Here is a 25,680-nt window from a genome sequence, read left to right as displayed (position 1 = left end):
GAAAATTTTATTATATAATTTAATTAATTAAAATGAAATGCTTCCTTATAGTAGATGCACAAAATGACTTTTTACCAAGAGGATCATTTAATTCTAGGGATGATTTTCTTGACGTTTTATATAAAATAAATTCAATAAGATTAAAATTGTATAATTGTAATGAAAAAAACTTAATCAAATTAAAAGATTGCTTGAAATTAGTAGAAAATAAAGAATCTTCACATGATAAGATTATTGAAGAATACTATAAATGCCATAGTGATATAGATGATGAAAAAAGTCTTGATGAAATTTTTATTTTTCCTTTTAATAATAATAATGTTAATTTTAATGGATTTGGTACATTACAAAAAAGTCATAAGGAGAAAAATATAGAAAGAGGAAACAATTGTAATATCCATTTTGAAAAGGAAAATGGAAACAAATCATTTAATATTAGTGACTTAAATAAACATAGCGATTATATAAATGATATATTTATTGAACAATTTAATAAATTACAAGAAAAATACAATCCATATGATTTTTCTCTATGCATTTTGTCAGTTGATTATCACCCCCAATTTCATATATCATTTGCTGAAACACATAGAATAATTTATGAAGAAATATGTAAAAATAGCATATATCTTAATAAAAGTAAAACTGATAAAAAATTATTTGATAATAAAGATTCCCAAAAAAGAGACACAGAAAACGGTCATTTAAAAACTGTAGATAACTTAAATTATAACTTTTTAAAAAAAAACGAAATTAATAATTTATCTGATGTATGGAAAAATATTAAAAATATTAAAAAAACAAAAGAAATTTATAAAAATGTTAATTCTATAAGTGATATCAAAGAATATAAAAAAATAGAATTTTTAAATCAAGCAATAGACATATGGCCTATTCATTGTGTAAAAAATACGAAGGGTTGTAAAGTTCATAAAAAATTAATTAGGCATCTTAATGATATTATTGTTAAAAAAGCTCAAGATGAAAATAAGGATAGTTATACTATGCTTGAAAATCAAGAAGTTTGTGAAAATTTATTAAATATTCTAAAAGAAAGAAATATAAAATCTGTTTATATATGTGGTTTCATATTTGAATATTGTGTGAAAGAAACAGCTATAAGCTTCCTTAATCTTGGTTTTGAAACATATATCATTGAAGATGCTACAGCTTATTTATATAGGATAGAAGAAGAAAAGAACGATTTAAAAAAAAAAGGAATTAAGTTTATAAAATCTTGTAATATTTTTACCTGAACATATTTTGCATAATTTTTATAACTTTGTATATTATTTATTTATTAGTTTTACTTTATTCTTATACATATATATATAAGAACACATAAATGCATAATTTTGTTATGAAAATGTTTGGTAAAAAAGTACAACTTATTTAAATTATTAAAATTTGTTCAATAAATAAAAATAAAATCTTCTTATTTCAAATAATTAAAAGCGTATATATATATAACAAAAAAAAAAAAAAAAAAAAAATTTTATTAAAATTTATTGAATTGTTCTTTATCATATTTTAAAGCTCTCCTTTTCCAAGCCCATAATATAAAATTTTCATTGTGAGTTAAATACCTTTTATTATTTTCAACTGTTGCCTAATATGATAATAGAACAAAAAATATATAAAAATATAAAAAAAAAATTTTGTAAGAAAAATAAATTTTTATAATAAAAAGTATAAAAAAATTATTGTTCCTTATTATTTATCTTTTTCATACTTTAACACATTTATCTTGAATAAGATTATTTATTAAATTAAAATAAGTTTTCTTAACCTTTTTTGTAGACTTAAAAAATAAAAACAAGCTTATAATTAACTATATATATACTATATATATATATGTATTTATGTATGTATATGTTTATATTACATTTATAACAATATGCTTAAACTTTTTCAAATACCTATAGTATTAAAAAAAAAATAATAATAATAAATAAAAGGTATTATTATAATATCCTAATAGTATTATGAAAAAAAATTAACATTATATAATGGTAATTTATAATTTGAAATTTTTACCAAGATAAAAGTTCAGTGTCTGAACACTTTTTTTTTTTTACATAAGATATATAAAAACATGAAAAAAACGCAAAATGTACATATTTTTCATAGTCTAAAGTGTAGTTTTTATCCTATAAATCATTTTAAACAAAAGTAGAATAGCTCAAAATAAGTAAATAACATAAAAAATATATAAAATTACTTCTATATGTGAATTTTTTGAATATCCGCTATATGTATATTCATTTCCATCAAACGCAATATCGAAGTTCATCTTAAAAATATATGTTTAATTATTAAAAATATATTTACTAAAAGAAATTATAATTTAAATAATAAATAATCTTTGTAAATGTAAAAAAATTAATCATTCAAAAAAATGTTCATATTCTAATTACATTTTAGTTTTTTTTAATTATTTTTTCATTTATTTTATTTTTTTTTAAGCAACTAAGTTTAAAAATTAAGACATTTTTTTTTTTTTTTTCTCTCCATTATTAGAAATTAAGAAAGAAAATAAAAAATGCATACACTTTTTTCCTGAATTTTTTTTTTTTTTTTTGTAAATATTGTATATATCAATTATTTTATTATTTTTTTTATATGTATTTTTCATGTAAAAAAAATTGTATTTAGAATAATAGTTTTCTTTAGCAATTTATATTTTATTTTGATACATCTTATTAAATTCCTATTTTTATTTACTAATTTTAATTATATTTTTCACAAATAACAAAAAAAATAATTTTATATATTCATATTAAAAGATTTATATGTAATAAAGCATCACTGTTTTATTTTTTTTTTCTTAAAAATACTGAAAAAAAAATAATAAATTATAGTTGAATTTATAAACTTAAAATATATATTTTTCATATATATATACTTTTTTAATTAAAATTACCTTTAAGAATTTAAATAAAAAGAAAAAATGCCAAACAAAAAAGTTTACAATAATGAGGAAAGCACATGTATAATTTACAAAAAAAAGAATATAAATGAGAAAAGACAATTCACTAAATAAATATAAAAGAAAAAATACTTAAAAATGTATTATTATTTCTGCATTGAATATTTGATAAGTATTTTTTTTTTTTTTATTTTCTCATACAGATCATGTTAACAATTTATACAGTGAGCAAGAGATTAAAAAAGTTACTCAAGACTATATAAGTGAAGTATAAATAAAATGATTTTAATTTTTACTGAAATTAGCAAATATAAATTTTTTTGTTTTAATAAAAAAAAAAAAAATAATAAAATAGTTATATAGTTTTAAAAATAATAAAGTTCTTCATATATATATGTGTTTTTTTACTTATATTTTTAAGAAAATTAGAGAATTAAATTATATGGAAAATGTCCGATATTCTAATATACGAATATTTTTGAGTTTAATACTAATATTTATTGGTATAAATATACTATTAAAATTATTTTAATATTTGTTATTATTGCAAAAATTAATTTTTTTAATAATTAAAAATTTACAATTTTTTTAAAATGTTTTTATTTTACATTTTTATAGGATCATATTGCTCTATTTTTGTTCAATATAAAAAAAATCCACTACTTATGATAAAATTATTGGTAGAGAGTTATAAATAATCGTATATCATTTTTTCTTTTATAATTTCCTTTAAATGAAATTTTATTTTTAAATGGTCTTCGTTTCTTTCTTTTGCTTTAGATCGCTTTTTTTGTAGTATCAGTGGCCTTATTCATATTCGAATATTTTTATTTTGAAAATGCTTTTATGATATTAAAAACAAAAAATGTAAATTAATAAGAAAACTTTTTCTGCGTCAAATTATAATAATAAAACTTTTGCTCTCCTCGTATTTATATATTTTTAATTTTGTTTTTTATTTTACATATTTTATTTTTTTTTTTTTTTTTATAGGAAGCAGAAGTTAAATTATCTTGTAAATTAGACAAAGAAAAAAGTTCTATTATTTTAGGTTAAAAATTTATTTATACTTAAAAATTATGAATTTTATTATTAAAATAATTTTATTTTTTATACAGTTTTTATATCAGATAAGAAAGTTCATTCAACTCATTTTGACCTAAAGAAACTCTTTAATGAAAATGGGTATATCAATTTATATCCTACATAAAAATTCATGATTTTATGTCTTCTTTTTCTTTTTATATATTATATATATAATTATTATTTTATTTTATTTTCTTTAGATATTTAATTAAAAATTACGCGGAAAATATATTAAAGGAATTTCTTTCAATTCATGGAAAAAATTTTAAATTAACAAATGGAAAATAATAATTCTATTTTTTTTTTTTTTTTTGTTTTTGAGCATAACGATAATTGAGAAAAGTAAAAATATTAAGATATTTAAAATTTTTTTATGTTAAAATAATAAGAATACAATTGCTTTAGAAGAAATAACAATGTTCATAATTTTATTTTGAATGTTTTCTGTTCATTTTTAATGATATATATATATATATATATATATATATATATATATATATATATATATATATATATATATGCCATTTTTTTTAAATAAAATGAAACTTTATAGTTATTGCATAACTAAAATTTATAAAAATAGTTGTACAAATTTTACATTTTTTGAAAAAGTAAAAAGTAGTCGTAAAATTGAGAATCAGCTTCCAATAACTTTATAATAAAATAATATATTTTTTTTTTAATTAACTATTCTCTATTAACCTATATAAAATTGTTATTTTAAAAATTAAAGAATTTTTATTTTATACAATAAAAATTGCATAAGTATAATATGAACAACAATTTTATTATGGGATTATACATACATTTAAATTAAGAGTATTACCATTTTGGGTAATCTTTAAATTTAACTTAAAGATAATTTAATGCAATAAAAAAAAAATTTAAATATGAATACATATACATAAAAATCACAATAAAATAATATATTAGCAATAAATATATGTTTACTTTAAATTTAAAGAAATGTAATATTAGATTGAAGGGCATTCTTATGTATAAAAAAATGAATATGCAATTTTTTTAAATTAATTTTCATTTTTTTTTATTTTTTTATTGGAATAATATAATAATAAATTTTATTTAAAGTATATTTATGCCTTAAAATTAAAATATTATATTTAATATTATATTTATGGACAAATAAAAGAAAAAACACATTTTCTATTTTCATATTTATTTATAAAAGATTAATAAAATAAAATTTTATTTTTTGTTTCAATATCATAAATATTAATATTATTAAATATAAAAAAATGTATAATTAAAAATATTAAAAGGAAATACAAAGAAATAATTATATTATGAAAGTAAAGAAATATTTTATTTTCAAAAAGACTTACAATATATTACTTTCAATATTTTTTGTTATTTTGCTACTACTATTGTCTATATTAATCCCTATATTTTTATAAAAAATTTTCTTTAGATATATGAAATAAGTAAACACATATATATATTATAAAGACATCTTGAATGTTAAGTAAAATTATTGTGATCTATTTTTAAGAGTATTCATTTTATGCTTTTCTAATATAATACATAAAATTAAATAATCTATCATTATATGTTTTTATAATTAAGAAATTTACATAATATGAATTTAAAAAAAATTCAATAAAAAAAAGTTTTTTTATATATATACTTAAAGTTATCGAAGCTATATGTTTAAACTAAATATTTTTAAAAATACATTTATGAAAAATATCTTTTTAAAATATATCAAAAGAAATAAATCCTAATTTCCTGTTATATATCACTAATTGTACAAAGAAGATTTTATTTTGTTCTAAATAATGAGATTTAAAGTCTTTTTTTTTTTTTTTTTTAGTAACATAAGTTATTTGATCATTAATTATAACGAAATTATTTGAACAATAGTTTTCTATTTACATAAATTTATGCGTTTTCTTAAATTACTAAAACATTTTTTAAAGAATAAGTATATAATTGAATGCTCATAATTAAAAAATATCAATAATTCGTTTATATACAATGAAATTAATTTAAACACAATGTTAAAAAATCAAAAAAATGTTGATTTAAAAAAATACATATTTTATTTATTTGAAATACTCTTAAAATGTATATGCATATGGCATTTTTTAAAGAATTATTTTATACAATATCTTTTAGATTATATTAAAAATACTGTTTGTATTTGCTTCACTGAAAATATCTATAATTTTTTTGTAAACATTAATTTATATGCATACTTGTTTTAGTTTTTTATAGTTTATCCTTTCATAATTTTAATATTATTTATATAAAATAACGATATTATCATTTTATTTTTTATTTTTATTATTTTTTTTTTATATTGATTTAAGGACCATATTTTTTATTTATATCTATTATAAAATAACGTGTGCGTGTGAAGTCTTTTTTTCTTTTAGAATTAAAGTTAAAAAGACACTTCTAAATAATATATAAAAATTGAGCAAATTAGCATAACTCCAAAATACTTAAATGCATACATAGAAATTAGTATATATATCCGTATCTTTTACTAAAAAATATTATTCTAAAAATAATAATTGATAAAAACTGAAATTGCAATTTATTCTTAAACATTTTTAATATATATGACTTCTGACCTAATAAAGTACAATTATTCAAAATTATTTACATTGTGTATATACTTTGACTTGAATAAAAAAAAAAAATAGTAAAATAGAACACAAAAAAAAAAAAAAAAAAAAATTTAATCCTTAAATTTAATTTAAAAATTAATAAATAAAACAAAATTATTATTATACTTTGATTAAATTAATATTTATAATGTTTTGTTACGTATGAATAATTTTATATTTTATTATTTTTTTCAAAATATATCATGCTCATTTTTTCTTAAGGATTAATGTTTTTAATTTAAAATTATATATAATTTATTTTTTTTTTTTTTTCTACTCAATTTTTTACACATCTTTTTTTTTATTTTAATTTTTTTATTATTCTCATACATTTTTGAAAAAAAAATAATAGTGAAATGATTGATTATTTCAAATAAGAATTTATTTTTAAATATTGTTATAATTTTCATTTTTTTTTTTTTAATATTGTAAGAAGTTATTTATTAAATAATATATATATATATATATATATATATATATATATATATATTGTCATTTAAATATTTGTTTTTATTTTTTTTTAATGATATAAAGATAAAAATAGAATTTAAGTAATGATCTTAAAAGAAAAATAAGTTAAAATAACAAAAATTACAAGATAATTAAAAAATATAAGTTAACGAAGAATTAAAAATTATTATAATTTAATAAAAGAAAATAAAAAAATAAATAAATAAATAAATATTTTTAATTAATATACATAAAGTAATTAACAGATAAGCTACAAAAAAAAAAAAGAAAAATAAAAAGGAAAAGGAACAAGCACTAAAACAAAAAGTTTAAAATAAAAAAACAAAAACTAAAAGCAAAAAAACAAAAACCAAAAACAAAAAAACAAAAACTAAAAATAAAAAAGCAAAAAATAAAAAACAAAAAAAAAATTAAAATTAAATACAGAAAACTAATATAAAAATTGAAAATGATTAAGCTGAATTAAAACAGTATTATTAAGGAATACATAATCAGAAAAAATATTTATCAAATAAATACGCGTACTTTCAGAATTTAATTTTTTTTTTTTTTTCTGAGGTACTAAGAACTTTATATTATTAATAAATTAACATTTTTTATGACTAATTATATATATATGTAATGATTTAATGAACTTTTAATTTATTCTATCACATTTTTTAATTTTTTTTTTTTCATAACTTTATTTGTGCTTTAATATAAATGAACATCATGGATATATATTTTTTTATACATAAACGCAATTTCAAATTTTTATAAATGAAATAATAAATGCATATAAATATGCATATACTAAAAAATAAAATATATTATTTATTTTTTTTTTTTTTATTCTTCTATTATGTGAATTATAAATAAATAATTTTTTGTAAATGTGTATTGTATAGAGTTTATTTATCAATAATTCCAAGTAGCTGTTTATATACGCACATCATATTTTTTATTTCCTTTTTTTTTATAAAATTTTCATTTCTAATTATACATATATTGTCGAATATATATATATATATATATCTTCTACTATATTATTCTTTTTTCTGTAATATCCTTGTTTTTTTTTTTTTCTTTTTTTTTTATTTTAATATATTATAATTATAAATATTATTAATATTATTAAAGCTATTATTATTTCATAAAATATATGTACACATTTTTTTTATATATTTGATCATTTATACATCTGTATATTTTATTTTTTCTTCATTCTTTGTTTTATTTTTATTTCCTTTTTTTCTTATTAATTATTGTTATTCTTTTTCAAATTTTTTAGTAGTTCGTTCTTATATATATTTTTTAATTGTAAAATTTTTACTTCTTTTTAAGATTTACATATATATATATATTTATTTATCTTTTTATTTTTTTATTTGTATTATTTTTCATTATTGGTAAAAAAAAAATATATTGTAAAAGAATCCTTTATTATTTATTTATTTATTTATTTATTTATTTTATTTTTTTTTTTTTTTTTTGTTTACAAAAATATATAGATCACATACGATGATACATCATATTCCTTATTACAACAATAAATATTTTTGTTTTATGTTTGTTTATAATTTAAAAAAATTTATATAAATATATATACACATATATATGTATTCTATTTTTTTAAATTATTGTTTTTGCATTAAATAAGTAAAATTTAAAATTACTTAATTTTATAACTTTTCTTAATACATAATATTTTTTTTTCTTAAGTTTATGCATAAATGTATATATAAGATTACATTTTGTTTACTTTTTTCATTTCTTAGGTTTAAAGATTTTTATATTTTATTTATTTATTTTATTTTATTTTATTTTTTTTTTTTATTTTTATTTGAAATAATTATAATAATTTTATTTAAAAAAAAATATATATGGGCTAATAATTCTTTATTATATTACAGTACATTATATTTTGTTTTATTTATTTATCTTTTTTTTTTTTTTTTGTATCTTTAAGCTTTTTATTTTCTATTAAGATAAAAAATTTTTCCTAATTGGGATTTATGTGTATATTTAGTTCAATACTTTTTTTTTTTAATCCCTTTCTTTTTCTTTTTTCCTTTTTTTTTTTCTTTTTTCATATTCCATTTTTCTATCTTTTTTTCCCCCCCTTTTTTTTTTATCCTTAAATGTGATAAACTATTCCAATTTGATTTACAAATTCTTATTTATATTTTAATACCTATATATGCATATTTAATTTATATATATATATATATATATATATATATATATATATATATATATATATATATATATATAAATATATATATATCAAAATGAATTATCAAACTAATTGTACCGCTACAAACTCAAATGCTTTGAATAGTTCCAGTAATTTAAATAAAATAGATGAAAATGTAATATTTGATGAAGCTTGGAAAAAAAGAGTATTAGAACCATTAAAAGATCGTAGATATAAAACAGAAGATGTAACAAAAACCAAAGGAAATGAATTTGAAGATTATTTTTTAAAAAGGGAACTTTTAATGGGAATATTTGAAAAAGGATATGAAAAACCATCTCCTATACAAGAAGAAAGTATCCCCGTTGCTTTGGCAGGAAAGAATATTTTAGCTAGAGCAAAAAATGGAACAGGGAAAACAGCTGCTTTTGCAATTCCTTTATTAGAAAAATGTAACACTCATAAAAATTTTATCCAAGGTATTTTATACAAAGAAATGGGGAAAAAAAAAATTTCCTTTTACTTTTTACAGTTTCTATATCATTATTTATTTTATTTTTTTCTCCTTTTATAGGATTAATATTAGTACCGACAAGAGAATTAGCACTGCAGACGTCAGCAATGATAAAAGAGTTAGGAAAGCATATGAAAGTTCAATGCATGGTAACAACTGGTGGAACATCATTAAGAGAAGATATAATGAGATTATATAACGTTGTTCATATATTATGCGGGACTCCAGGTCGTATCTTAGATTTAGCAAATAAAGATGTGGCAAATTTATCAGGATGTCATATAATGGTAATGGATGAAGCAGATAAATTATTATCTCCTGAATTTCAACCTATTGTTGAAGAATTAATGAAATTTTTGCCCAAGGAAAAGCAAATTTTAATGTATTCTGCTACTTTCCCAGTTACAGTAAAAGAATTTAGAGCCATTTATCTATCTGATGCTCATGAGATAAATTTAATGGATGAATTAACTTTGAAAGGAATTACTCAGTATTATGCTTTTGTTAAGGAAAGACAAAAAGTTCATTGCTTAAATACTTTATTTGCAAAATTACAAATTAACCAAGCTATTATTTTTTGTAATAGTATAACTAGAGTAGAATTATTAGCAAAAAAAATCACCGAATTAGGTTACAGCTCCTTTTATATCCATGCTAGAATGTCACAAACACATAGAAATCGAGTTTTTCATGATTTTAGAAACGGGGCTTGTAGATGTTTGGTTTCTTCCGATCTTTTTACTAGAGGTATTGATATACAATCAGTTAATGTTGTAATTAATTTTGATTTCCCAAAAAATTCAGAGACTTATTTACATAGAATTGGTAGATCTGGTAGATATGGGCATTTAGGATTGGCTATTAACTTAATTACATATGAAGATCGTTTTAATTTATATAAAATTGAAATAGAATTAGGTACAGAAATACATCCTATTCCTAATGAAATAGATCCATCTTTATATACGTAATTCATATTATATATATTATAATTATTATATATTTCTTATTCGTATATATATTTATATAGATAATTGTAAACATATCATATCCTTTATCTATTTATTTTACTGCACTTTTTTTTTAAATAATACTGACACTTATATTGGAGTATAAATTAATTAAACATAAACAAAACTTATACAATAGATTTTATTTATATGTATTTGTACATTTTTTTTTTTTTTTTTTGTTAAAATATTATTTATCATTGCACTCAAACACAAAAAATAAATATAATTGATTAATTAGAAATTATATTTTTTTTTTTTTTATATATAAAATACCAATTGAAACATATTTATACTTATAAAAACTTCATGCATAAATCATTGAATTATGTAAAGAAACATTTTATATAAAACCAAAAAGACGAATACTTATTTATATTTTAAAAAAAATGAATAATTTTTTTATAAAGAACAAAGTACATGTAATTTTAAATATATATATAGGTACACAATATTATTACGTTACTTCTGTTATATTTAAGTTAAAAAATGCACAAATTCATAATATTAATTTTAGAGCTCTTTATATAATTATACAGTTATTTCCTTTTTTCATATTTCCTCATATATAAAAATAAAAATTGTTGACTTTTTTTTTATTAAAATTTTCTAGAGTTTAATTTGATATATATCATTTTAACAATAATTTTTTTTATTTATATTATATTTTCTTTTATAGTGAGCAATTATAATAATTATTTGCATAATTCCTTCTTTAAGTATATTTTATTTTGTTCTATTTTAATAGATGTTCAAGGATTTTTATTTTTATTGTAACTGGTATAATTTAATACTATTTATATATTGTTACACCTTAATAATTAATTTTACACTTTCATTTTATTTTGAATTATTTTTAACCATCTTACACATTATAATTTTTAGCTTATTATGATTTTCATTTTATGCAAATTTAATTTTATTATAAGATAATATAAAAAATATCGCCTTCATACAATATTTTTAAAAAGTTTTTTTAAAAAACAAAAAATATTATTAATAAAACATATAAGTAACTTACCAATAAAACGTGCTTTTTTAATTAAGTTTATATAAACTTAAATAAACTCAAGTTTATATTAATTCAATTTAAATCCCAAAATTGTGCTCATTTATTTTATTTTTTTTTCTGATTACGAAAAAAATATATATATATATATATAACAAAAAGGAAAATACTGTAATAAAAACTTTATTTGACTATTTTATTATTAGAAAATGAGCCATGTATTATTTTTTAATTAAAATAGAAATGCATATCTATTAACAGAAGTAAAAATATTTTAAGTTTTATATATATTAACATCTTTATAAGTAGAATATTATATAAGACAAAAAAAATTTTACTTTCATTACTATAAAAAAATTAAAAAAATTATCATTACAATTCCCGTATAAAAGGATAAAGAAAAAGAATCATTTTATTGATACTTATAATTAAAAATCGAAAAAATAATATTTTTTTTATTTTTACGTTTCTTCAAATTATTTTTTAAATATATTTCAATAATACATATGCATATACTTTTTTAATATTTTATAAAAATGAATTGTTATTATTCAAAACTAAAAAGAATATTATATACGCTTTCTTTTTTCTTTTTTAAGAATTTTATTAAACTTTTTACACATAGACATATATATTACAATTTTAACTAATTTTAGATAAAAAATGAAAATATAAATTTTTTTAAATTTATTTTAAAAATTAAGAAAAAAAAAATTATAACACAATACAAAAATTTAATCATTAAAAAGATATTAAAATAGACTATAATAATAAGGCTAAAACATAACATTATATACATTAGCATAAAGAATATACGTACATTTTCCAATATATATTTTTTTTTTTGCTAAATAAATATCTACAAACTTTTTTAATACTTATTTAATTCATAATTAATATATATTTTTTTCATTTTAAACATTTTAAGAATATGAATATGTGAAAGTTTTAGTATTTTTTTAATCTTTTCTTAAATTGCCGCTTAAATCTAATTATTTTATACTATCATTCAGTTTACAAATTAAAAGATAAAATTATACTTTTAATTCAACGATTATAAAATTTGAAAATATATCTTTCAATATATAAAAATGGAAAAAATTAAAAAAAAATTAAAAAACTAACATTAAATATATTTAAATAGATGTAATTTATAAGAAATGTATCAAAAAATTAACATTTTTATTATTATGCTCGAGATGAAGATTTAAAAAAAAAAAAAGCTTAAAAATATGAAATTGCTATTTTATTGAAAATCCAGAATTATCGAAATAATAATTTGGAACATTTTTTATTTATGCGATGTAAGTGCGACGATACGAATACTTTTTTTTTTAATTGAGTAAAATGTCTTAAATTTTTTTTTTATTTATATATTTTTTATAACTTTAAGTAAAAATAAATGCAAAAACTATTTTAAAAAAAAAACAATACTACATTAAAATTATTTTTTGCATATTATACTTGACAAGCATTTAAAAAAAAAAAAAATTTTGAAAGCATTTAAAATTTTTTTTTTTTGTATATAATTGTTCAAATTATAAATAAAATTATAAGAATATTTAATAAAAATATTTATGTAAATTTTTTTTTTATCTAATAATATTATATTAAAAATTAAAAATTTTTTTTTTTACAAATATATATAAATAAAAAATTATAATTTTTTTTATTTGAATATAACTTTCCTTTTTTTAGAAAATATTCTTAATTTTTTTGTATAAATTTTTATTTCTTTACTTTTTTTTTAATAATATATCTTTAACTTAAATAAACATGGAAGTAGCAGGAAAAGTGTGTGGTAAAGTGGGAGGAAAAGTTGGTGGAAAAGTTCTTGGTCTTGGTAAAGGAGGAAAAGGGAAAACAGGTTAAATTTTAAAAAAATAAAGTATATATATGTAAATAAATAAGTGCATATATTCGTTTACTTAGAAAAATGTACACAATTTTATTTAAAAAAAAAAAAAATACTGAATTGTGTATGAACTACATTATTGTTTATTTAAATTATTTTACTTTTTTTCTTTTTATAAAAAAAAGTATATTTATAAAATCATTCAATTTTTTGAAGAAATAAGCACCAGAAATATGTTTATGTAACATTCAATTTTTTTTTTTACACAGGGTCAGGTAAAACTAAAAAGGCTCCATTATCCCGCGCATCAAGGGCTGGCTTACAGTTTCCTGTTGGTAGAGTGCACAGAATGTTAAAGTGCCGAATATCATCAGATGGAAGAGTTGGATCAACTGCTGCTGTTTATGCTGCAGCTATTTTAGAGTACTTAACTGCTGAAGTTTTAGAGTTAGCAGGAAATGCAACAAAAGATTTGAAAGTTAAGAGAATTACACCCAGACATTTACAACTAGCTATCAGAGGTAATTTATAATTTTTTTTTTTTCACATTAATGAATGCTTCATTAAATAAAGAAATATACAAAAGCACATATATATATATATATATATATATATAAAATAATTTGTAAATGCATTCATAAAAGTATTTTATATTTCAATTTTTAATATATAAAAGTATAATATTTAAATAATTCTTTTGTTTCATATAGGTGATGAAGAATTGGATACACTTATAAAAGCAACAATAGCAGGTGGTGGTGTTATTCCTCATATACACAAAGCTTTAATGAATAAAGTACCAGTTCCACCTACAGCTACCAAAAAACCCAAAAAAAATTGAAGGAGAAAATTTATTTATTAAAATAAATATACAACATTATTTTTCTTTTTTTTTTTTTTTTTACTTTTGTATATATCAACTTGCATACGTAAATCTTAAAATTTATATATTTTTTAATTTTTAAATAAATATGTTCTTTTTCCTACAGTATCATTATTTTTTAAGGTTAATGCAAAATAGTGTTTTATTCTGTACTTTTCACTTTTTTTTAAGATCATCATTATTTTTGCACATACTTTTTTTTAATTTTCATTCCAAATTGCTAAAGATTGCATTGATAAAAATTTTATTAAATGTCAAAAAAAAAAGTTAATTTTTTTTTAAATCTAAGAAAATAGGATGTTTGTGCATATGTACTATAAATATAGGAAATTATGTTTCATTTTTTCTTTTTTTTTTTTTTTTATTTTATTCTTTTTTTAAAATTACTTTTCCATAATGAATAAAATGAAATAATTTAGTTTTTCATATATATATTTTTTTTTTCTCATGTAATTTTCAATTTTTTTCTATTAAATGTTAAAATTCACATTTAAAAAAAGTATGAAGCAAAATGTACAATAAAAACAAAATGTTCCTATTTCTGAAGAAAAGAAAAAAAAAATTAAATAATTATATAGATAGTTATTCAAAAGCTACCTATTTTGCAAAATTATAATTTAAAGATTTAAGACATAAAAAATTAAGGAAATAAATAACCTTCGAATTTATAATGCATTCATAATAAAACACAATAAATATAAAGAATACTGATTTTTTTTTTTTTTTTGTAATATAGGTATGTTTCATTTTTCATTGCTTTTCATTATTTTTCTTTTTATTTTAAATATATTATTTTTGTAAAATTTAAAAATTGATAAAAAGTATAAAATTATTATGTTACAATAATATTTACTACTCTGAAAATTAATTTTTTTTTATATATATTAATTATAAAACATCCATTTCTAAAATTTTTTCTAATAATTAAATTTTAAAAAAATTTTTAACATTCATATAAAATAAGAATTTTTTACATAATATATTTATTAATGCGATAAATACCTTACCTATTTCTTAAAAGAAACTTTATAAAAAAAAAAATGATGATTAATAAAAAAACTGCATATTTTAAGTTTTTTTTTTTTTTAAAGTCATAAATATATTTAATAAAAAAAAATTAATAAAAATGAGCCTACTGTGCTTTTAAAAAAATGGAAGAAATAATTCTTTTAAATTTTAGGAGATTTAGAGAGTCAAAATAAAAAAAAAAATGATAATAAACTATTGTTATAGTTAATATGTTTAAATATTTAAGTAGATTTCTTACTTATGTATTTTATTTGCTAATATTTTATATATGTTTTATGAATTCATATGGAGTAGATATAAAAAAACGTTTAATTATTCATTTTTTTATATCTAATAAATCATTTAACGAAAATTTTACTTTTCCAAGAAGAAACCATAAAATAAAATACTTAAATAAAGAATATAGAGAATACTGCAAGAACAAATGTAATCATTATAAAAAAAAAGTTGTAAATAGTAAAAATAGAACAAAAAAACTAATTATGCATTTAACGAAATATAAAAATAATGAAGATGTTGAAAGCAAGAATGAAAATAAAACAACATTATACAAAGGAGTAGAAGCAGTGAAAAACATATCAAGAAAAAAAAAAAAAAAAAAAAAAACTTGTAAATATGAGCAAAAGGAACATATAGAAAAGATAAAAAAAGTAGAAAGAAAGAAAAAAAATGAAGAAAATATTGATAAAAATAAAGAGGCAGAAAATACAGAATCATATAATGAAATAAAAGAAATAGTTAAAAATGACAAAGCTAATTTCATAAATAAAAATGAAACAAATAATTTTTCAAATGAAAAAAATGAAATTATTCATAATATAATAGGTGAAGAAGCATATGCTTTAGAGAAAAATAACTTTAAAAAAGATGAAAATAAAAAGCATCTAAAGGATGATTCAATCAGGAAAAAATTATCTGATTTAGCAAAGTTGAGATGGAAAAATGAAGAAGAAAGGAGGAAGCTATTACAAGGTAAAAAAAAATTTAAGCATTCAGAGAAAACAAAAAAATTATTATCTTATAAAATAAAGTTAAAATGGACAGATGAAAAATATAGAGAGAAAATTTTAGAAAAAGCGAGAATTTTTAACCAAGATGAAAATACCAAAAAAAAAAAATCATTAATATTAAAAGAAAAATGGAAGATAAAAGAATTTAGAGATAAAATGTTAAGTAATAGAAAACCATTTAGTTTAGAAAGAAGAAAAAAAATTTCTGAGATAATAAAACAAAAATGGAAAGAAGAAGACTACAAACAAAAGACATTGCAGGCAATAAAAGATAATTATAAAAAACGAAAATTACAAGTTGGATTAAATCCAAACTTAAATTATATTCAAAATTTGATGCTATTTAAAAAGGTATAAAATAAAAATGTAAATTATTTTTTAAATCATTTTTATACTATTTAAAAATGAACATTTTCTAAGTATATATTTAAATAATTAAAAATTTGTCTATTTAATTTATTGAAAAAGTGTTAATTGTGAATTTATTTTCATTACTTTTTAGTTAGGTATGTGTGCTCCCAAAATAAGATGCTTCCCTAATATACATAAAGAAAAACTAAGAAACAAAAAAAAAAAAAAAAAAGACAAGGAAAACTATAAAGAAAAATGGAAAAACATCTATGATAGTATTTTGGATAAAAATGAATTTCAAAATTCTTTATCATATTTAAACAAAATAGAGAATTTAAGTGTAAGTACAAATTTATAAATATATGGAATGAATAAAAAAAAAATTAATTGTAAAAAGTTAATATTTGCTTTTCTTTTTAAACTTAAAAAAATATTATAAACTTGATTTAAAGTTACTATTTTTTTTTTTTAAACACTAAATACTTTATTTATATTTAATTTTTTTTTTCATCTTTTTCTTATGTATTAATATGAAATATGTTAAAATTACTTGTTATCTTATTATTTTCTTCATTTATTTCCCACCTTATTTTTATTTATTTTACTTTATTCTATTCTATTTTTTTTTTTTTTTTTTGTTTTGTTTTGTGTATGTATATATATGAAAAATATCATATTTCATATATATGTCTACATATTTTCTTAAATAAATATTTACTCCTTATTTCATTTTTTTTATATTCTTTTTTTCTATTAACTCTGATAATTATCTTTAAATTTTAATTCTTTCTTTAAAGCATTCATAAACTTCATATGCATTCGTATTTTTTATATTATTATATTGTAAACTTAATACTACACGTTGTTCTTTGCTATTTTTATGATGTCTTAACCCCTTTTCTCTGTAATTTTTGATAGGAAATTTTTTTAAAAGCTTTATTAGTTTATTAATATAAATCGAATTTTTTAAATTATTATGGTCTAAGTTTATAAATACATCATGAATTTTATTTTTTTGTTTTTTATGTTTTTGTAATTGTAATATGTGCTTGAAATATTTATAAGTAATTGGAAAACTTTCGTTATCAATTTTATTCATGGAAAAGTCTAATGTTTCAACTACTACGAAATTGCATGTACAAAAACTAGATAAAAAAGAAGAATATAGTGAGCTGTTAATGTTATTCCCAGATAATAATAATTTACGCAACTTTAATTTTTTGACTTTTTTAGTAGTGAAGGAATCACTCTTTACTGTATTTGTTAAGGCAAATGATAATGTTATTAAACTTTTATAAGTGAAGTTATTCCATCTTAAATCTAATATTCTCATATTATTTAATTTATTTTTTTTTATTAATGTAGAAATATACATAAGTGCATTGTCATTTAATTTATTAGAACATAATTTTAAAACTTTTATTTTATTCAAATCCATGTAATCCAATGACTTCCTAGTAAAACTAGAAACGCATTCATTTAATTCTTGTAAAGAATCTTCTGAATCATTTTCTTCATTACATGAGGAACTATGTATATTATATGTATTAATTTCATTATATTCACTATTTTCTTTTTTATTTTCTACTTCCTCATTTATTTTCAATGGGTTACTCAATTCTTTTAGTTCATTTTTTTCTTCATTATCAATTCTGGATTCACTGAATAGTTCCAACTTAATTGGTTCTATTGAATTATTCAAATTTTCTTCACTATTTACACCATTTGTTTCTTTGTATAAATTATTGTCGCACTCCTTTCTTATAAAATGAAATAAAAAATTTTCTTTATCTCTATTATTATATTTCTTTTTTATATTAATATTTTCTTTATTTAATGATATTCTACCTAAATTTTCACTTTTTAAATCATCAGAAAAACAAGATATTTTTTTTTTTTTTTGTTTCATTGAAAAATAATCGTAAAAACCATATTGGTCAAAAAAAATTAAATCTTTTTTATTTTTATCATAAAAACTATTTTTTTTATTTTTTATTTTACTGACCTTTTTTTTGGAAGAATTTTCGAATGTATCATTATTCATACATAAATTTTCTACTTTATTTTTATTATTTTTTTTCTTTTTATCACAATCACGATTTTGTTTCTTAATATAATTTGCGTTAAAATATACTATAAAGTTTTGATTACATTTATTATAGTTGTCTATATCAACTATTTTATCATCTATAATATTATTGCATTTAAAATGCACATATTTCAAATTATTACTCTTAAAGTAATTTAAAAATATCATAAAATAAGAATAATATAAATGGCATCTTATTATTTTTATTGTATGAACGTTTTTAAAAATAAACAATAGCAAGGATAAAAAAAAGCATATAACATAATTTATAAAACAATCATTTATATATATACTATCAATATCACTAACTTCTTTCTTTAAAAATTTCATAAAAATATATTTTATATAAGACAACATCTTATTGAAATCATTAATTTTTGATAAATATATGCATTTACTTTTCAATTTTTTTTTAAATTTGTTTTGTATATTTTTTAATTTTGTATTTTTTAAAAATAAAAAAATATCAAATATGTTAGTTTTATTGCTTTCACAAAATTTAAAAGGTGATTCAAAAGAATTTCCATTAATATTTTTATTATCACTATCAAAAAAATTACTTGTTTTTGTCTTGTTTATATATGCATTTAATGATGACAATAATCTTTTATTGTTAATTTTATGGGAATTTATTTCTTCTTTAATATTGTTATTTATAGTATAATTTTTATTGATTCTCCTTTTATTTTTTTTTTGTTTGTAGTTATTTGAATTGGAAATACTGTTTTTATAAAGAAAAGATGTTTCCATATCATATAAATCATTAATTCTTTTCATTTTTTCAATTGTTTCATTTTCTGCTTTTTTATCTTTAGGATTTATTTTTATATATACATTTTTCTCTTTACTTTTCTTGTATCTTAATTTACTCCATTTCTTTAATAATAACGCCTCATTTTCCGAGAATGAAAAATTTAAATGGTTACTGCGTAGCAAAAATGTAAATAAGCATTTATTTATTTTATTAAAATAATATTTTTTTAATTCTTTTCTAACTATTTTTTGGTATGTTAAATATTTTATCAGATCATTGAAATCCTTTTTTTTTTCTTCATCAACTATGGTAGAATAATACCCTTTTTGTTCTTTTAAATTTTTTCTAATTTTCTTTATTTCTTTCATTATGCACATAATATTTTTAATGGAATCAAAAAATATTTTTCTTTCTTTTTCAAAATGAGTAGCATCATTATGATAACTGGGTAAACATTCATCATTATAATTTTTTAAACTTTCAAAAGGAACAAGTAATCTATTATCCCTTTTACTGAAATATATATCTTTTTCGCAGTAAGAATCAGAAATACATTTGTTAGAATGATAGTTCATATAAGATGATGATAAATTTATTTTTTTATTTATGTAAGATTTGTAATTAGAAAAAAGGTTTCTTTTAAAATTAATTGTTTTTTCCATTTCATTTTTAATAGTAGAAGCATTTATATCAAAAGAAGGATAATTAAAATTATATTTATAAATGCAAGAGTCACTTAATTTATTATTTTCACTTTTAGATATATTTTTTATAAATTCTGTAGTATTTAAACTACAACCATCACTGGAATTATCTAGTGATTTAAATTTTAACAGTACATTGTTAAAATAATGTTTATTCATGTTGTAACTTTTCTCATAAATATTTTTATTTTTAAGCAGAATATCTTCATCTTTTCCTTTTAGACAATCTATATAACAGGGATTTTTAGTACTATTAAAAGAGCTATTATTTTTATTTGATTTTTCTAAAATATTTTTATTTAAGAAATTTATTCCATCATTATCAAAAAAACAATCAGTTATGTTATCTTTGTTTCCCTCTTTTTTTTTAAACTCATTGTTGTGCATATAATAATATGAGTTATTTTTTATATTATTTATATTATTATTTTTACTTTGATTGATATTCTTATTTCCGTCAAATGAAATATTTTTTTTTTTGTAAAAATCAATATTTTTAGTATTATCATTGTTGTTCAATTTTTCTGAAGAATAGTAACGTTTTTCATTTGTTTCTATATCTAAATTTATCATATTACTGTATAAAATACTATCATAAAACATGTTCATATTTTTCATTTTCAACTTGCTTTTTATTTCTTCCTTACTTAAATATAAAATTTTATTGCTATTCGTATAATCAGATACGTATGGGCACGTTTCATATTCTGAAGAATTATTTTGAAAACTTCGTATTGTTTTATTATTTGAAGATGTCTTTCTTTTTAATCTATTTTTATTAAAAATATTATTATCACAATTAATGTATTTTAAATATTTTTTATTAAAGTTCTTTCCAATATATATATTTTTTTCTTTTTGCTTTTTTTTTGAGCCTTCTTCTGAAGAATCGATGCATATATCTGATGAAGAAGAAATTATACTTTTTCTTTTTAATTCAATCATTGAACCTTTATTTTTTGTACTTACGTTATTTGGCTCTACTTTGCAATGGTTTAAACTTTTTTCTTCTCTAATTTTTTTTTTCTTCTTTTCTTCATATTTTTCTTTTCCATATTTTCCCATATTCTTTATTTCATTATGAAAACTATTGTCTTTGGAATGAATTTCATCGTTTCTATTCATCATATAAATTTTATGTGAATTCAAATATTTATTTTCCTTAGTTCTGTTTAATTTATCCTTTATAATAAATTTCTTATTTATGAAATAATTTCTGTTTCTATTTTTTTTAAATGATATTTTCTTATGATAAAAAATATTTATTAAATCAAGTTTCCTGATATTTCCTTTTTCATGATATTTAGGGTTTTCAAAATATATTTTACATTCTACTCTCTGAATTATCTGCCTTATATTCTTAAGTATTCTATATTTTCTTATATTCTCTATTTGTTCATTATCAAAATTAAGTTTTTTAAAATTTCTGGATATTTTTGTTGGAAAATATATATATTTTTTTTTTTTTTTGATAAGCTTACTAATATAATTACTTGAAAAATGGAATTTTTCATTAATCTGATTTAGGGCCAGTATATTTTTGTTGTATTTATTAAATGTCTTATTTTTTTTTATGAACCTATCGATTATATAATTTAAGGATAAATATTTGTTATCTAATTTACTTTGATAACAAAAGTTTAAACTTTCTTCTTCACTTTTTGTAGATGTATCAACAATACGATGAACATTTTTTTTCTCTTGTTTTAGAAAATATTTCTCATTTATAATATTATCATAACTTTCTGATAACATAAAATTGTTAATAGTCATAATTTAATAAATGCAAAAAAAAAAGTAAAAGATGAAGAAAAAATTTTTGACGGAAATAATAAAATTATGTGTACTTTTTTAAATTTGACAATATGTATACATTTTTAATTTGTACATGTATATTTAAGTTTAAAAAAAAAAAATAATAAAATAAAAAAAAACTTAATTTATTAAAGACAAAAGTTTTGAAATGTTTTATTTTTCTAGAATTATTCTTATTTAAATATTTTGTTACAATTATGTAATTTATTTTTATAAGTATTCCTATTTTTTTTTTAAATGTATAAATAAAAAAAAAAAAAATATAACAAAATGCTGTTTTATATTTAAAAAAGAATTATATAGTAATAAATTAAAATTGTTGAGAAATATATATTTTAATGATAATTATTGTTACAGATTTTTTTCATTGATTAAAAAATTTATCAGTATGGTAATTTGTGATATGTTTATGTACATATTTTGAGAATATATATCTTATTTTTATTTTATTAACAAAAAAAATTTATTTATATTTATTTAAATAAAGAAAATTTATAATTTAAATTAATTATTTTGGTGATAATAATTTAAAAAAAAAAAAATAAAGTAAAATAAAATAAATATATTATACTTTATTGAATAAGCACATTGTAAAAATAGTAAAAATGAGCAATAATATAAATGTTTAAATACTTTTCTTTATTTTCATTTTGTATTTTAATTAATTTTATTTTTTACTTAAAATTTTTATTTATTCTGATTAAAAATCGTATTGTCTAAATTATAAAAAAAAAAAAAGAAAAGAAAAACATTATAAATTTATTTTTTTAAATGTTTAAAACATTGCAACAATTTCAATTTATGAAAATAAAAATTTACTCTGTCTAAAATAAATATTTTCAACAAATATGCATATTAAAAAGAAATATTTTTAGTTATAACTTTAATAAAAATAATGTTTAGTAGCCATATATTTTTACGAAATATTTATATAATGCATAGATATAAATAGTAAAAAAAAAAAAATAATTGCGGACAAATTGGTGCAAAAGATATAAAAAATAATATTTATGAAAATTTTTAATAAAAAAATATTTAATTAAATTCATTAAAAGTATTTATAAAAATTTATTTAAAATGTAATTCTTATGTAATATCAATAAAATATCTTAAAAATAAACCAAAAGAGCATGTTATAATTTGAAAAGATAACAAAACAATAACTAAATGAAACTCTGATAGTGGTCCTAACAAATATAAAATGAAATTTATTAATGTATAATTATGTGAATAAATTAGCTTATTTGTTTTATGATTTATATTTGGTAGTCTATGTCTTGGACAAGGAATAAAATTAAATAACTGTGGCAAAGATATAAAAAAATTAAGAAATTGAGGGATCAAAAATAATATTAAAGTTTTTGAGTAATGACCAAATATTGAAACAACTGCAAGAAATATTCCGCAAAAATATGTTAATGTATTTCCAACAAATCCTTTAGATGGATAAAAATTGAAAGAAAAAGTAGCCAAATTTATTGATATAAAAGGTAAAGTAAAAATAATAGACAAAAAATGTTGTTTTGAGATTAATTTACTTTCAATACTTGATTTTTCTATATTTAATAATATTTCCTATATAAAAAAAAAAATAATTAATAAGTAAATTATAATTATTCCAAAATAATTTCTATTTTATATAAAACTTAATAGAAAAATATGCATATACATATATATATATATATTTTCTTTGGTATTTATTACAATTAAATTATGTATAGAAATAAAAAAGGATATAATCAAACTTTGACCGATCTCTAATCCGTTTACTCCTATAAAAATAATAGAATAGAATAGAATAGAATAGAATAGAATAGAATAGAATAAATTATATATTATAAAAAAAAATTTACCAGAATATATATTTATTGCATTAGTGCAAAATACTGACAGTAATATAATATATATGTAATAAAAAAATCCTATATTTATAATTTTTTCTTTAAATATAAAATATAAAAAGCTAGGGATTCGTATGTTCGTTTCCCCTGAATAGGATAATAATAATGGTAAACTAGCTAAAGGAAAAAAGTGAAATATATATAAAAAATTATAAAAATAGTTTTATATTTATAAATATTTTGTTTTGGTTTATTTAAAAAAAAAAAAAAAAAAAAAACCAAAAAATGGCAAGACAACTTTATATCTCCATTTCAATTCAAGAATATCATCTATAAAACCCTATATAAAAATTATTATTAAAATAATGTATAGTTTTACTAAAAAAAAAAAAAAAATTGATTAAAATTTTATTTTTTATCTGATATTTTATACCAGAAAAGTCATAAAAATTATTGATAATAAACCAGCATTATATTCTAAAAGCTACATATAAGTTTAAAAAAAAAATTAAAATAATTTTAAGCACATATAATATATGAATATAAAAATATACTTTCTTTTTTATTTATTGTTATTATTATTTAATTATTTTTAGTATGTTTTATTGTTAACAATTTTGTTATCATTATAATATATCATTTGATAAAATAAGACAAACATAAAATACAAAATGGCTGGAAATAGGCCAATTGGTTCAGCTACTTTATCTTTGTTTATTTTATTTAAATCGAAACCGTATAATCCTATAGAAAAAAATTTTATTTTTTAATTTTTTATCTAAATTTTTTAGAATATATGTATATGAAAAAAAAATTATAAAAATAACTAAAAAAGACCTAGTAACACGATTATCATAAATTTTTAAGATATTAACGAATTGCGTTATTATACATATATTTACCTTTTTCATTAAGAAAATGTATGAATTTAGGTAGACATATAAAAGTAACTTTAAAAAGAATCAAACATGGTGTTATGTAAAAAAGTATTACATTCTTAAATGGCGTTTTTTTTAATAAAAAATAAACAATTAATAAATAAATAAAAAGAACATAAAATAAGTATTTTTCAGATATGTTTTCTTTAAAATCCAAAGACTTTTTATAATCATTGTTTTTTATGCATTTGCTTTTCATTTTTGTTACAAAAAAAAAGTAATAACTATCTTTTTTTTTTTTTTTTTTTAAGAGAAATTAGTAAATAAAACACAAAACATTGCATAGCATGTTTTTATAAATATTACAATATTATAAGTTGCATTTTATTCATTTAATATCTTATAATCCTTTTATAGAGATTTTTAATGACAACGAAATAAAAAAAAAATAGTGATAAATTTAATGAAGATTATTATAACATAAAAATTTTAAATGTAAAATAATTATTTTCATTATATTTTTTCTCTGAATATGAACATTATGCACAGACTATTTTATTTTACATTTTTTTTTTTTTTCGAAAATATTAGCATTATTACTTATTTTTTTTTTTTTTTTTTTACATCTGCATTTATTTTTGGA

At 17.2% G+C, this 25,680-nt stretch overlaps 8 protein-coding genes across 8 annotated transcripts; 5 read left to right on the top strand and 3 right to left on the bottom strand.

Moving 5' to 3' along the window:
* Positions 1-32: 32 nt before the first annotated feature.
* PRELSG_0817600 (nicotinamidase, putative) lies at positions 33-1,256 on the top strand (the record flags this gene model as incomplete). Its single annotated transcript, XM_028676247.1, has 1 exon — positions 33-1,256. The coding sequence occupies one exon, from the start codon at positions 33-35 to the stop codon at positions 1,254-1,256; it is 1,224 nt and encodes a 407-aa protein (XP_028532755.1).
* A 242-nt stretch (positions 1,257-1,498) lies between these two features.
* Positions 1,499-2,293, bottom strand: PRELSG_0817500 (conserved Plasmodium protein, unknown function; the record flags this gene model as incomplete). Its single annotated transcript, XM_028676246.1, has 5 exons — positions 1,499-1,609; positions 1,733-1,801; positions 1,886-1,919; positions 2,038-2,150; positions 2,222-2,293. The coding sequence occupies 5 exons, from the start codon at positions 2,291-2,293 to the stop codon at positions 1,499-1,501; spliced, it is 399 nt and encodes a 132-aa protein (XP_028532754.1).
* Positions 2,294-2,950: 657 nt separating this feature from the next.
* Positions 2,951-4,303, top strand: SPC2 (signal peptidase complex subunit 2, putative; the record flags this gene model as incomplete). The annotated part of the gene is made up of 8 exons (XM_028676244.1): positions 2,951-2,990; positions 3,133-3,197; positions 3,351-3,432; positions 3,548-3,609; positions 3,710-3,796; positions 3,923-3,980; positions 4,048-4,114; positions 4,216-4,303. 8 exons carry the CDS (start codon positions 2,951-2,953, stop codon positions 4,301-4,303), a joined length of 549 nt encoding a protein of 182 aa, XP_028532753.1.
* Positions 4,304-9,389: 5,086 nt separating this feature from the next.
* On the top strand, positions 9,390-10,780 carry DOZI (ATP-dependent RNA helicase DDX6, putative; the record flags this gene model as incomplete). Its single annotated transcript, XM_028676243.1, has 2 exons — positions 9,390-9,774; positions 9,870-10,780. The coding sequence occupies 2 exons, from the start codon at positions 9,390-9,392 to the stop codon at positions 10,778-10,780; spliced, it is 1,296 nt and encodes a 431-aa protein (XP_028532752.1).
* Positions 10,781-13,604: 2,824 nt separating this feature from the next.
* Positions 13,605-14,524, top strand: H2A.Z (histone H2A variant, putative; the record flags this gene model as incomplete). Its single annotated transcript, XM_028676242.1, has 3 exons — positions 13,605-13,671; positions 13,953-14,204; positions 14,394-14,524. 3 exons carry the CDS (start codon positions 13,605-13,607, stop codon positions 14,522-14,524), a joined length of 450 nt encoding a protein of 149 aa, XP_028532751.1.
* Positions 14,525-15,804: 1,280 nt separating this feature from the next.
* PRELSG_0817100 (conserved Plasmodium protein, unknown function) lies at positions 15,805-17,314 on the top strand (the record flags this gene model as incomplete). The annotated part of the gene is made up of 2 exons (XM_028676241.1): positions 15,805-16,956; positions 17,108-17,314. 2 exons carry the CDS (start codon positions 15,805-15,807, stop codon positions 17,312-17,314), a joined length of 1,359 nt encoding a protein of 452 aa, XP_028532750.1.
* Positions 17,315-17,728: 414 nt separating this feature from the next.
* PRELSG_0817000 (conserved Plasmodium protein, unknown function) lies at positions 17,729-22,276 on the bottom strand (the record flags this gene model as incomplete). The annotated part of the gene is made up of 1 exon (XM_028676240.1): positions 17,729-22,276. The coding sequence occupies one exon, from the start codon at positions 22,274-22,276 to the stop codon at positions 17,729-17,731; it is 4,548 nt and encodes a 1,515-aa protein (XP_028532749.1).
* A 1,128-nt stretch (positions 22,277-23,404) lies between these two features.
* Positions 23,405-25,296, bottom strand: PRELSG_0816900 (N-acetylglucosamine-1-phosphate transferase, putative; the record flags this gene model as incomplete). Its single annotated transcript, XM_028676239.1, has 7 exons — positions 23,405-23,893; positions 24,023-24,090; positions 24,172-24,336; positions 24,439-24,499; positions 24,593-24,643; positions 24,773-24,903; positions 25,062-25,296. The coding sequence occupies 7 exons, from the start codon at positions 25,294-25,296 to the stop codon at positions 23,405-23,407; spliced, it is 1,200 nt and encodes a 399-aa protein (XP_028532748.1).
* Positions 25,297-25,680: the final 384 nt, after the last annotated feature.

The sequence above is a fragment of the Plasmodium relictum genome, assembly GCF_900005765.1.
Source record: "Plasmodium relictum strain SGS1 genome assembly, chromosome: 8".
Classification (NCBI taxonomy): domain Eukaryota; phylum Apicomplexa; class Aconoidasida; order Haemosporida; family Plasmodiidae; genus Plasmodium; species Plasmodium relictum.
The sequence above is the reverse complement of the archived record's forward strand: the minus strand, read 5'-3'. Positions and strand labels throughout refer to the sequence as shown.